At 39.1% G+C, this 13,869-nt stretch overlaps 1 protein-coding gene across 2 annotated transcripts in view; it reads right to left on the reverse strand.

Moving 5' to 3' along the window:
* CCDC112 (coiled-coil domain containing 112) overlaps positions 1-13,869 on the reverse strand; it is a 55,547-nt gene that overhangs the window by 35,478 nt on the left and 6,200 nt on the right. For both annotated transcript variants that reach the window (XM_019651264.1, XM_019651263.1), the window contains exon 2: positions 7,908-7,962. In XM_019651264.1, the coding sequence (XP_019506809.1) occupies positions 7,908-7,962 (55 nt within the window). The remainder of the gene's footprint in view (positions 1-7,907; positions 7,963-13,869) is intronic.

Consider the following 13,869-nt stretch of genomic DNA (forward strand, 5'->3'; position numbering starts at 1 on the left):
TATAACAAAAAGTAAACATCTAAGTGACAGACATAATTTGGAGCACAGAAACAATTCATGGCTTGCTCACATTGCCAGGAAAATCAACAAGCATTAGGGCCATTATCAAGGAAAGACTGCAGATAACAAAACCTGGTTGCCATGGACAGGGAAATACACGCAGTGGACGTCCCACCTTGATTTGAGCTTGGAGTAGGCAGTATTGAGAGACTGTTCAGAGGGTGTTATAGAGCAGTCTGAGAGAAGTAAGTACCTGGTGGAAGACTTGATGGCATCAGAAAATAAAGGAAAAAAAAGGAAAGGCTCTGGTTTTGTATAAATATGTAAATCCAAGTGTGTGCTTGATGTGGTGGCTGGTCAGTGTAAATGGATGAGAGATAATGACTGGTTCTTGTAGGTTTGTTTCCTCTGCCTATCACTATTTCTGCAAGGACTGATTCTTAGCTTGAGAGGCAGGATGTGCATCTCTTGGCAGAGCTTGGGGCTGTAGCTGTCAGACACAGAATCACTCTTCCTCTTTAAGGCTGCCAAGCCATGGCGCGACTACCTGGAGGGCATAGAGGGGGCTTTCAAAATATAGCCGACTAAGTGATATATTCTATGAGGTAGATCTAAATGACATACGTATATTGAATTCTGTTCACTGAAAATGGACTAAACTTTCTTTTTTAACACTCATAAAACAGTTACAAAAATTGACTATATATTTAGGCCACAAAACCTCAATAAGTGCCAAAGAGCAGAGATAATGATCACAAAGCAAATCAACTGAGAAGACAAAAAAATCCTATTATCTGGAATTTTAAAATTCTTGTAAAACTCTATAAAGTCAAAAGGATAGCAAAACTAAAATTTCAATTTAATTAAAAAAACATTGGTAACACTATATGCTAGTATCAATGGAATACAGCTAAAGCAATCCTCAGAAGAAAATCATCAGTTTCAATAATCATATTAATAAATGAGAAAAAAAATACATGAATTAACCACCCAGCTCAAGAGGATAGGGGAAAAAAAAATCAATAACCAAAAAAGGAAAACAGGGAAAATGAATTAAGAAATGTAAAAGAATAAAAGAAGAAAATAGAAACAGAGAAATGATCATTCCAATGAATAAATTTAACAAATTCAGATAAATGACTAGCTAACCTGATCAAGAGTTAAAATTCAGAAAGCACAAATATACATAATAAAAATACAAAGGAAAATAAAAGAATCATAGGAGACTATTTTGCTCAACTGTCTGCAAATAAATTTGAAAATCCAGGTGAAATGAATAATTTTTCTACAAAAATATAATTTACTAAAATTGGTAAATTAAAAATCTAAACAGTAAATATTAAAAACCTAAGAAAAAGAAAAAAGTGTCAAAATGGTAAACTCTCAAAGTCCATGCCCAGAGAGCTTCATAAGCTATCTTACCAAATCTGACAGAATAAATAAGCTCTAATGCTTTTTAAATTGTTCCAAAGCAGAGACAAAAAGAGGAAAACTTCCAAATTCTAATGATAAAAGTAGTATATCCTTGTTTACAAAAGCTGCCAGCAATTGCACAAAAAAAACTAAAAAATCAATTATGAAAATGATGCAAAAAAATCTTTACCAAAGTTTTAGCAAACTGAATCCAGCAGTACCTTAGAAGAATTAAAAAAAATTTTTTTTTGCCCCCTATGATCACAAGAATAATTCAATATTATTCACTATGTTTAGGAAGTGGTTGGGACAGTTAGTTGGCTCACTTAGTACTTATTTCAACCTCTTTTTAGCGTGCCATCCTATACTGCAGAGATTGGAAACTCAGAATTCTCATTTCCCAGGCTCCCTTGCAGCTAGGGTCCTCAATGTAAATTATGTTTTGCCAAACAGATATACTGTGGGAAACTTGATTTCAGAACTCAATAAAATAGGGAAAGAGGTGGTGCTGAGGCATGGATTTGCTGGGTAGGCTGTAACAGATATAGTGAAACTCAGAAACTGACAGCTCTAGCATCAGCTTCCCGATCCAGAGGTGACAGGTAGGAGGTGTGTTCCTGGGACTAAAAATTCTGGTGGCAATTTGTTATTCCCACATTAAGATGGTGTGCTCCTGGAGCTAACATATGGGAGTGTGACTTCCTGACTGTGGCAGAGGTAGCAGGTCTATTGGTGGACCAGCTCTGCAGTGTGATTCTGGGAGTTATTCCTAGAGAGCCTGCTTGTCCAGTAATTTATAAGCAGTTCATTTCCTGTATTAAATCCCTTTCTGTTTTCTACAACTGACCTCTGGCTGATAAAATAGATTAGAAGAAAAACAAATTGTATGATTTTTCTCCAAGTATTCTAGAAAGGCATTTGATAAATTTCAATATCCATACTTGATTTTTTAAAATTTTCATGAAATGGAAAGATGGACATTTCTTAAAAGCCAGTATTATGTTTAATGAGGAAACACTAAAAGCATTCCTATTAAAATCTATAGCAAGACAATTATATCTACAGTTACCACTATTATTATTATAGCTCTGAAGGTTTAACTAATGTAATTAGACAAGAGAAAGATATAAGAGGTATGCACATTGGAAGAGAGGTACATTTATCACTATTTACAGATAATTGTATACCTGGAAAATCCAAGAAACTCATATAAATCTAGAGCAAGCAATATGAGAAATTATGAGATGGATGGGTACAAAATTAGTGTGTAAAAATCAACTGCCTTCATCTACACAAACAACAACCAGCTAGAAAACATATACCTCAATAATAAAAAAAGTAATAACAGAACAGAAGTAAAGACCCAAATTGCAATAGCAAAAAAGAAAATACCTAAAAGTAAACTAAAACCTAATATTTGATAAAGACGACCTTTTAAATTAGCAACCCAGAGAAGGCTCACGAAAGGTTAACTTTCATGTATGTCTAAAAATGCTTTTATTTTGTTCACACCAGGCGAGTTTGGCTCAGTAGAGAACTCTAGGCAGAAAGAAAATTTCCCTCAGGATGCTGAAGATATTGTTCTGTTGTCTCTTATATCCAGTATTGCCACTGAGAAGTCCAATATCAATCTGATTCTTGTCTGTCTGTAGCTAATTTGTTTATTTGGAAGTTCTTTAAAAGGAAAAAAAAATCACATCATTTAGCTCTTTTCTGCCAGATGTTTGAGCAGAACTCAAATTCAGTAGAGCACTAGAATGTTCTCTCCATCACGTCTGATACCATAATGCCTAATTACTGTAGATAATATAATGCCAAAAATATAAGCAAAATTAATCTTCAACCAATTCGGCACATATTCTTTAATGATTTTCTATCAATGGAATTTGAGAACCTCACCTTTTCTTATAAACTATATAAAACTGCATTTCAGTTTTTATCCACCAGATGTCACCCAAGAAACAATAGAAAAACTGTACAGAGTCTTTGATTCTTGGCAAAAGAAAAATATTTTCATCTTTTATGCATGAAAATTAGAATGTTCTTGTTATTATATACCAGTAACAGGGATAGAAAGGCGCATAATAGTTGAAACCCTGGCAGGCAAATAAAAACATTTACTCTCATATTTAGACTCAAATATATACCGGTAGTCAGCTGACATTTAGTCTCTTAAATAACTTCAGTTTCCCAAATTTTATAATAAATCTAAGAGTTCTTTTAAGTGCAAGTTGTTAGAAAAGTTTTTAATACTACCAATTTATATATGATATAAACAGTTTTTCAAAAACAAACAAAAGTCAACTACTTACACCAGACTGTAAAACAAAAGAATAGAGATGAGTACCTTTGAAGTTAATGAATTAATTTTTACCAACAACAACCTCATTCAGTCTTCTGTAATCCATTATCCCCTAATGTGTGTGACCAGACTCCTTACATAACGTACAAACCCTACATGATCTGGCCCCAATCACCTTTCCTGATTTCCCATCACTCTCTCCTGGTTCTCCAGCTACCTGGGCTTCTTTCAGATCCCCCAAAGTGCCAGCATCCCTTTGCATACATTAGCAGCCCTATGTGGAGTGGGCCTCCAACCTTTCCTTTATCTCATGCGTCATGATTCTTCTGGACAGTTTGAATGTCAGTTTTTGGTTACCTCCACCCCCATCCAGACTGGGATCCCCTCAATCTGTTTTTCCTTCATAATCGTTGTCTCCATTTGTTATTAACTATTTGTAAAATGATTGACTCTAGGGAGTAACCACCATGGGGTACCCCTGTATCTTTGCCATCTAGTCCTTAGTAGTGCTTAATAAATATAAGTAAATAAATTTATATTTACTTATTTCTATTTATTTATTTATGATATAAAGTGTTTAATAAATATAAATTTATGTTTACTTATGTTGTTTATCAATAAAGTGCTGAAGAAGTATAAATAAATAAATAGCACTTAACAAATATTTGTTGAAAGAAAGAATTATTGAATACAACTCACAATGTTGGTAGCCTCCCCTACTAGAATACAAGCTCCAAGATGGGTGATATTTGTTCTGTTCACTGTTGCATCCATAGCCTGACACAGGCCCATTGTAGGCATCAATAAATATTTATTAAATGGGTCCATGGATAAATGAATGAGTATACATATTTTTAAACCAAAAATTAGGACATATGTGGATATGTATATGAAATGAGGACTAGCTTTAGACATATGGAATAGAGTGTTGCCAAATATGGGAGCAATTAAATGTCTTCTTTTAACAACTGTTTTTGTCTACTAGTGAAGTGGTATGTGGATGACATAAACACTGATCATCTATGAGGCACACGCTAGGTGAAATTACACTTTACTTACTTTTTTTAGTAGAAATTTTGTTTCTAATCACTGTCACTCACTTAGGAAGTAACCAAAAACATGACACTGAACCTTTTCACAGGATTTCCCTCCTTCCTAGAGAAGTTGTAGAAAATTTTCAACTAGGATGGTGCAGTGCCGTTACCATCTCACCGGTTAAATGGAGCGGCACATCCACCCAGGGAAGGATTTGGACTGGGGATTTTTCTAGGCACTGCCACAACATTTGCACAGAGAGCCTAGTTGGAATTATTCAGGAAATTATTCTATAAATATTACTCATTCATCCAACAACTTTCTATTGCATAATCATTATGTGTGTACCCATCACATTGCTTAAAGCTACGTCTATAAAACCAAATGAGACATGGTTCTTGCCCTCAAGAAGCTTGCCATCTTTTTTTTTTTTAATTGGGGAATTGAGGGAGGGAAACAGTGTTGGAAAATTGGGGAGGCAGACCAGCCAAGTTGTTTTTCTTTAATCTTAGTTGTGGAGGGCACCAGTCACCATCTGGCTGCCCGTTGGAAGCTCGCGGCCTCTAAGCTCAAGGCGCTGTGTTACAATCTTTGTTGCAGGTGGACATAGCCACCATCCCATGCGGGAGTCAAACCAGCAGCCTTGTTGTTAAGAGCGCATGCTCTATCCACTGAGCCATTTGGTGGCAGCTCAGCTCAAGGTAATCTTGCTGTCTTTTAGGGAAGACAGGCTCATAGACTAATAACTGAAGTCCAGTATGGCCCATGTAAATGCCATGCATAGGGTATGATAGGAATACACAGCTTGATATAAATTAGAGTTGTGGTTGGGGGTCCTCAGGAGAGCTTCCTTAAAGAGGAGACACCCAAGCTTAGTTTGAAAGGACAAGAAGCATTAATTGTATTTATAAGGGAAGGGCAAACAGATTCTTAATAGAGAAAATAGCCTGGGGGAGGGCACCGAGAAATAAGCCACAAAGGCTTGTTTGGGAAACTAGGAGAAAGTTAGCCTGCTAGAACAAAGCATGAAGCCGTTTCAACGAGAAGCTAGGAAACAAAGGGAATCTGAGAGTTATCAAGTTAATTCCTCCACCCCCACTCTCACAGCTCAATCCTCCAGTGAATATATATGTGTGTGTGTGTGTGTGTGTGTGTGTGTGTGTGTGTGTGTGTATATCTTTGCACACAAGGCAAAAATAAGTTAGCAATAGTAGAAAAGAAGTTTTCAACATGAGTGACAGTCATGGCAAGTGCAGGCTTACAAAGCATGAGCTTCAATTACTGGTTTTCCAGGGAAAATAATTAAAGCTGATCACAGAGACGAAGCAGGCAAAGATCTCGTGAGAACTTGCTGCATCTACAATAAGATGCTCTTGTAGCCCAGGTTCTATTAGAAACCAGAGCCTAGGGGGAAAGCTTCTGAGCTGCCACCTTTTAGGAAGGTGCAAGGAAGCAAGAGACAGGGAAAAGGGAGTGAGGCGGGGCATGCATGAGGGAAGCTTGAAGCAGCCTATTATCAGCAGCCACTATAGTTAATACTCCATCTCGTGGGGTGTGTTCAGTCAGACCAAGTAAAGTACTGCTTCTCAAGGCAGCCTGCCAGCAGAGAGGAAGGAAAAGGGATTTATCTGCCAGCTCTTTCCCACTCCCCATATCCTATTGGTTAACAGTTGGCCCCATGAAATATTAACTCCTCTGGAAAGGCGTGACTCAGTCTCTCCAGGCACCTAGGGAAGCCGAGATTATACTACTTCACTGAAGGGGGCATTTGTCAGGTGTTTTGGCCACCCATGACCTCAGGGCACATTTTATACTTGGAGAATGTCCTAGTTTTTGAGAGTGCTCTCCAAAGTGGTCAGAAACTCTCTTCTTTATTTTTTTAACAGAAGTCCATCCAAGTCTCCCCGTTTTTTTTTTCCCCCAAGATTTTTTTTATTGAGGAATTGGGGGAGGGGAACAGCGTTGGGGAATTGGGGAAGGGGAACAGACAAGTTGTTGTCTTTTTGTTCTTCAGTCTAGTTGTGGAAGACGTCGCTTCACTGGCCCATGTTGGTATTATCATTGCGCTCTCCCGGGTGAGGCAGTTGCTCCCCAGCCATTGGAGGGCTGCTCACCACAGCTCACGGCAGCTCATGAAAGCTCACACTAGCTGCCGGCCACTCATGGTAACTTACAACAGCCCACTGCAGCTCCACTGCAGCCTATGCCATCACCGGGGGCTCATGGCAGCCCAGCTCCAGGTCGAGCTGTTGTTCACCATCTTAGCTGTAGAGGGCACAGCATCACTGGCCCTAATGTGGGATCCGAATCGGGACCCTGCTGCTCAGAGCTGACGTCCCAAGCCAACTCTTAACCAATGCGCCACTCAGCCGGCCCCAGGCCCCCTTTCTTTTTTAAAAAATTTATTGGGGAACAGCTATGGTTATTGGTTACACATTGCTTTCATGCTACACTGACATAGTTGACTCTTTTAAGAAGGGTGCAGCTCACAGTGGCCCATGCGGGGATCGAACCGGCAACCTTGGTGTCATCAGCACCATGCTTTAACCAACTGAGCTAACCAGTCACACCTGTCAAAAACTCTCTTGACATCTTAGATTTGAGAACATAGGGTCCAGGTTCTGCCAATCACCCACTTGACTGAGACCTCCATGAGGATGTGACTGATGTACCTCAAGGATCTATCATGGCAGGTAAAGGGAGAGGCAGCACATTCCAGAGACCATTGCCAGAGGTTCTAGCTGTAGCCTCCAGTGTCCACCGCCGGGGGTGAAAACTCAGCTATCTGTGCCTAGGGACAGTGGGGTGTCCCCTGGAGCCATCCTGCTGTGTAAGTTGCTTGTGGCTCCTGGTCTCAGAGCATCCATGGCTGATTCTCTCACTGTGATTCTTAGAACTACTTAAAATTTTTAATAAAATTCTCTTTTCGCTTAAACTAGCTAGAGTGGGCTTTGTTTCTGAAATCAAGAACCTTGAAAGATTCATATAGCCTAAAAATAAATTTGGGATTGTCTTCAAGTTATGGCATACTTCTGATCCTAGATCTGCTCATTTATGTGGAACACATCTCATTAAATGGTATTCCATATCCTACAATCAGAGAATTCTAGAATCTTAGACATAGAAGGATCCTTTGAAAGATTATTTTATCACTCACCTTTGGTTTTGAGCAAATTTTCATACCACACTCATTTGAGGGAACCCAGTTCCTCCTGAAACAAACAAAATGGTAATTTGTACTGGCTGAAATGGCTTTGTACCAGTCATCCAATGAGTAGGGCTGAGGGGGCACTCTTGGGGAATTTTATTTATGTGAGAGACAGGTGAAGAACCACAGGCTGTAACCTAATTTAGTCAGACACTTCTGGTAGAAAAAAACCAGTGACCTATATCAGTAATTTTCCTGCCATATCTAGTGAAACCAGGTCACTATTTCCAGCCCTAATTTTGTTCCCTGGTCTCTTAGCATTTAGACATGTCATGAATTTCCTTTTGATAAGGTTGATTAGTAAATTTGTAGGGAAAACAAAATTTTAACGCAAAGTCCATAGGAATTGCTGGAAGTGTCACTTCTGAATCAAAGTTTGGTTTTTGATTCAGAACTACCTGTTTCCCAAGGATGGCTGAGTGAGTGAGGGTGTTAGGTTGGGGTGGGTCTCACAAGCACCAGAGGACACTGTCACCACTCTCCTCCCTCATGGTTCTCATGCGCTGCCCTTTAGTTATGATGGCAAAGAAACAGAGTTCTGTATTGGGTTTAGGTCAGGCTGATCACAAACATTTTAATGTAAAATGCATTAGCTGGCAAGATGGCCCTATGCAGTCCAGAGAACTCTGTCCCAAACAGAACACCTAGAACTATTTTTTTTAAAGATTTTTTTATTGGGGAATTGGGGGGATGGGAACAGAGCCGGAGAATTGGGGGAAAGGGAACAGACAAGTTGCTGTCATTTTGTTCTTCAGTCTAATTGTGGAGGACGTTGCTTCACTGGCCCAAGTTGGCACCATCATTGCGCTCTTCCCAGGTGAGGCAGATCAGTCGCCGGCCCCTGGATGGCCGATCTCGGCGGCCTCTGGCCGCTCACGCTGGCTGCTGGCCACATATGGTAGCCCATGGCAACCCACTGCCACAGGGGCTGCAGCCTATGCCGTCGCCAGCGACTCACGGCAACCCAGCTCCAGGTTGAGCTGCTGTTCAGCATCCTAACTGTAGAGGGCAGTGTCACTGGCCCTCACACATGGGATCCGAACCGGGGCCCTCTGGCGTCCCAAGCCAGTTCCCAACCATCGCACCACTCGGCCGGACCTAGAACTATTTTTTAAAATAATCTACCGTCGTCACAAAAGGGGGTATAAACCAATCATAGTTGCAAAAACACACCTAATAATTTTATAAGGAAGTGTTTCTCTAAAGTAAACCATTCTGTGATCCCATGTCTGGGAATATTCTACTCCTCCTCTTGTTCTTCCATTCCTCTTGCTTATGGCCCCTTGAACAAGTTCAAGGCCACTTGTTCCTGGTCGTACAGTGTATATGGACCCCAACTGAGAATCACTTTCAGGAGAAGTGGCTACTCTTTAATAGGGTGGATCATATCCTGTGTTGAGCCAAAACCAGATTGAGAAGCATTAACTTAGCAAAAAATAGAGAACAGGTCTTGTACTATCTTGCTTCCTCTTGATTTCAAATGACAGTTACTAAGTCTACTTTCACTGGAGTTTAGTCCTTAATTAGAAACATTATTCTCAGTAGACAGTGGGACTTTCCTTTTCTCACACTGAAACACACACACACACACACACACACACACACACACACACACACACTCACACACACATACACACAGCAAATTCAAACATTAAAGAGTACACAGTGAGAAGTTATCTCCCACCTCTGACACCCATTCACCTGATCCCTCAGTCCCCTTTCATAAAAGCTACTATTGTCACCTGTTTCTTGTTTATAATCCCTAGAGATAATCTTTCTCATATGAGCAAATACATGTATGTGCATTCCTATTTTTTCTCCTATTTTCATGCAAATGTTTATATGCTACACACACTGTTTACCTATGTTTTTTTATTTTAAAAATATCTTAGAGATAATGTTATGTAAACATACGTGATTATTCTTTATGATGGGTGCAGAATATTTAAGTGTAATAGAGAATCTGATAATCTCTCAACCAAACTCTAGTTACTTTATTTTCTCCTAGTCTCATTTCATTGTCAACTCTAAAGTCATTACAGAATGTAACAGCATTTGGTATTAGCCAAATAGTTTCACCTTTCTATAGGAAATGCATTTAGGTGATTGAAGGGTACTTTGCTAAAAGTGAGATATTTCTGTTGTTTTTTTCTTCTGTATTTTTAAAGCCTGTTTTAAAAGAAGGACTATAAACTCTACTTTTATAGCTGTCCTCTCCTCTTGGCACTGATCTTTTCCTTACTTATCCTAAATAGGTGCAGGGTTGGTTTTATGCTATCCCCAAGTAACTTCGATAGAATTCTATTCCCTATTTTCAGTCAGGGTTAGGTGACTAGACAGAGGACACGAGGTCTGAAACTAGCCTAGATTTTTTGAAGGATGGGTGGAAGCCAAGCTCCATCTCTGTCCTGCCCCCGAGGAGTTCTCTAGCTCTCTTGACCTCAGAAAACCTTTCTTGGAATTTCTGCTGGCCTAACATTTGGGAAAAACCAATCTGATCTTCTGGTCCATTCCTTTAGAGTTGATAAGATTTTTTTTTTTTCCTGATGGGGTCACAAGGCATTGCAATAATCAAGGGATCTCTCAAAGTCTCAAAGTCAAGGACAGTGACAGTGAATAAAATCTGCTGTGTTGCTGGCCCCTGACACCCCGCCCACCAATCATTTCCAACTAACAATGATTCTCTTTCATCCTGCTACCAAATACGATGACGAGAGAGACGCTAACAATAATTCTACATATTTCTGCTGCTTCCAGGACTCACAAGCCTTTAACACCATCCTTGGTACAAGGAAAATTCTAGAGAATAAAACCCTTAGGACAAATAATTCTTTTTTGAAAGAACCAGCAATACCACTTTTGGGTGTTGTGGCAGAGATGGTCAGCTGTCCTCCAAAAATGTATGGTCCCCTTCCAAAGGTAGAGTAGTTTGGGAAATGAGGCTACCTAATCAAAGGCAGCATTTCTTAGCCAGCTTGCATTTAGGTGCACTGGTTCTCATCAATGGAAGGTAAGTGGAAGTAATATTTGTAATTTCCGGGTCAAAAAAGGTTAAAAAGCTAGTATACCTTCTCCACTCATCTGTCTCCATCCTCTGGCTTGATATGGACAAAAAGGCTGACCTTGACAGGAGAGAGACTCTCCTTGAGCCTGGGTCTCTGAGTGATTCTGTGGAACACAGCTGTCTCCTCACTTCCTCAACTCCACCTCACAAATCTACTGGGACTCTACATAGCAAGAACTAAACTTTCATTAAGTTAAACCATTGAGGTTTCAGGGTATATCTGAACCCAGGGTCACATTTGTCAGCTAGCCTATGTTAACTCATATAGATATCAACCATAGAAAAACTCTTGCACAAAGAAACATATACATGAATATCAATTGTGGCATTGATCATTCTATAGAATAAAAACAACTTCAGTTTATTCATATAGTGAAGTACTACACAGCAGTTGAAAATGAATAGGTCTACATATACATATATCAATACAGAAAAAAAATCTCAAAAACAATATTAAATGGAAAAGGCAAACTACAATATATTGTGTATAGGATGATATCATTTTATAAAATTTTAAAACACATAAAGCAATACAATATTGTTTATGGACATATACCTATATAGTAAAAATACCAAAACATGTATAGGAAGGATACAGTCAGATTAGTGGTAAGCACTAGGGAAGGAAGAAGAAAATGATGTGGTGGGTGAGAGGGAGCTTTAGCTATAATTGTAGCTTTCATTCATTTTAAGAAGGAGCTCTTAACATGCTCAAATTTTTATGTTGGGGTTTGAAGAGTCCCTCAAAACATCACCCCTCTTCCCACCTAAGTTCTGAACCAAATAAAAGAAAGTCAGAGTCAGACAGATCGACAATAAAAGATCATACTTATTACTAGGCAAGTAAATGATGAAAATGTGGCTCAGATCTTGAATTCTAAATACTGGACCCCAGAAATAGTCACCAACAGGACTGGAGTCTCCAAGGGCCTCCCACATGGGTACCTTTGAAATTTAGCTCTTTACATGGCAGAAAGCAACCAAGAGTTTACATTCCCTGTGGGCAAGGATGCTCTCAAGAGGAAGAAAAGACCAAGGAACAGCCCTAAGAATAAGCAGTTTCTCTTCCCAAACTTAGGGTAGACTCTTCACCTCCCATGAGCTGACATCAGCAAGAGACCAGGAGTATATCAATAGTTGAGCTCACTTCACAGAGGTGGGAATCTTAGGAGTGAATAAAAATGTACCACTATCCCATCCCCAAGAGCTAGTGTCTCCTTAGTTCTGGAGGTGGGTTACATAGGCAGTTGTTACATTATATTCTATAGTATTGTGTTTATTTTAAATATTATATAATTAAAATTTTAAGTTAGATAAATTCTCAATGTAAATGCCTTATAACTCTGCCCAGAAGCCCTCCTCTGACACAGAAAGCATTCTTCAGTGGCAATATTTCATTTGTATTAAGATACATAGTGAAAAACAAATGCACTCAGGCCAAATATCTTTGCCTGGCATTGTCAAAATGAGCCTTTCAAATGCCCTGGAGTTTGCCCAGAGGACCTGAGCACTTTGCTTTAGGAAAACAGCCAAATGGACCATAACACTGGCTTGATTCAGGTTCAAGTCTAAATGACATTTCTCAACTGAGAGAGAGGCCCCAGTGAAGTGGTTCACTGTTTATGAACTCTAGAGTTGGACCTAAATTTGAATCCAGGTTCTCCCACTGACCTACTAGCTGAGCCAACCTTGGGCGAATTACTCAACTCTCTTTCCATCCATTTCTTTACCTGCCTGGTCAGGTTGTTTGTAAGGTTTAAATTAGGTCGTGGGTCTAAAGTCCCCACACCTGGCAGAGACCAAGCAGTCAGCAAACAGTGCCCCAGGTTTTCCTATGCACATGTATTCTCCTTCAGAGATCCACTGCAGGGATGCTTTCTGCGGAGAACAACAAAATGTGTCACTCCATGAAAGACAAATCTTTTCTTCTTTTGTTTTTTCAAATTTTATTGAGGAACATTGTGTTTTTCCAGGACCCATCAGCTCCAAATCAAGTAGTTGTTTCAATCTAGTTGTAGAGGGCACAACTCAGTGGCCCATGTGGGGATCGAACTGGCAATCTTGGTGTTATGAGCACTGCTCTCTAAACAACTGAGCTAACTGGCTGCCCCAAGACAAATCTTTCTAATACACCTAATAGTTAAAAAGCTATTGTAGTTTATAAACTTCATTACAAATTACATTTTGCTCTGTGATTAGAACAAATGTCCAATATTTAACTTGCTTCACTAAAATTTGGGCCAATCCTCTTTCAGTTTCATAAAAATATATTCCTACCGGAAGCCATGCTTCTCATCTATCCTACTTGGAAATTCTCACTCAAATCTGTCTGTGTCTACGTGAAATGCTGAATTCTTGCTAGAATTAATGTTCCCTAGTTTTGTCCAAATCAATGTTAAATAATTTACATGAAGAATATTAAAGCTTGGTCAAAACTATAACTCTTTCAGGTATTTTGCTTGACCTTTAGAACTTCCAGATTTAATTCTGGAATTAAATTTATTTTCTTAGTTGATAATTGTCTGTCTCCTTTCATTTGTATATAAGTTCTGTGAGAACCTGGAATTTCACTTGGTAGATATAGGAACTTAAGGCTCTGTTGAATGAATGAATGAATGAGCCACCAAGGATTTTAGTACACAACTAAAAAAATAACGTCTGAGCTAGAAAATAAGATTTATGTTTAGGCTAAGTTTCTTTCATCTAAATGCATGGATTATTTCATGTAGTTTTTCTCTAAAGTCAATAAATTATTATTTTTTTATTTTTTTAAAGATTTTATTGAGGAATTGGGGGAGGGGAACAGACAAGTTGCTGTCCTTTTGTTCTTCAGTCTAGTTGTGGAGG

The sequence above is a fragment of the Hipposideros armiger genome, unplaced genomic scaffold (genome assembly GCF_001890085.2).
Source record: "Hipposideros armiger isolate ML-2016 unplaced genomic scaffold, ASM189008v1 scaffold_156, whole genome shotgun sequence".
NCBI lineage: Eukaryota > Metazoa > Chordata > Mammalia > Chiroptera > Hipposideridae > Hipposideros > Hipposideros armiger.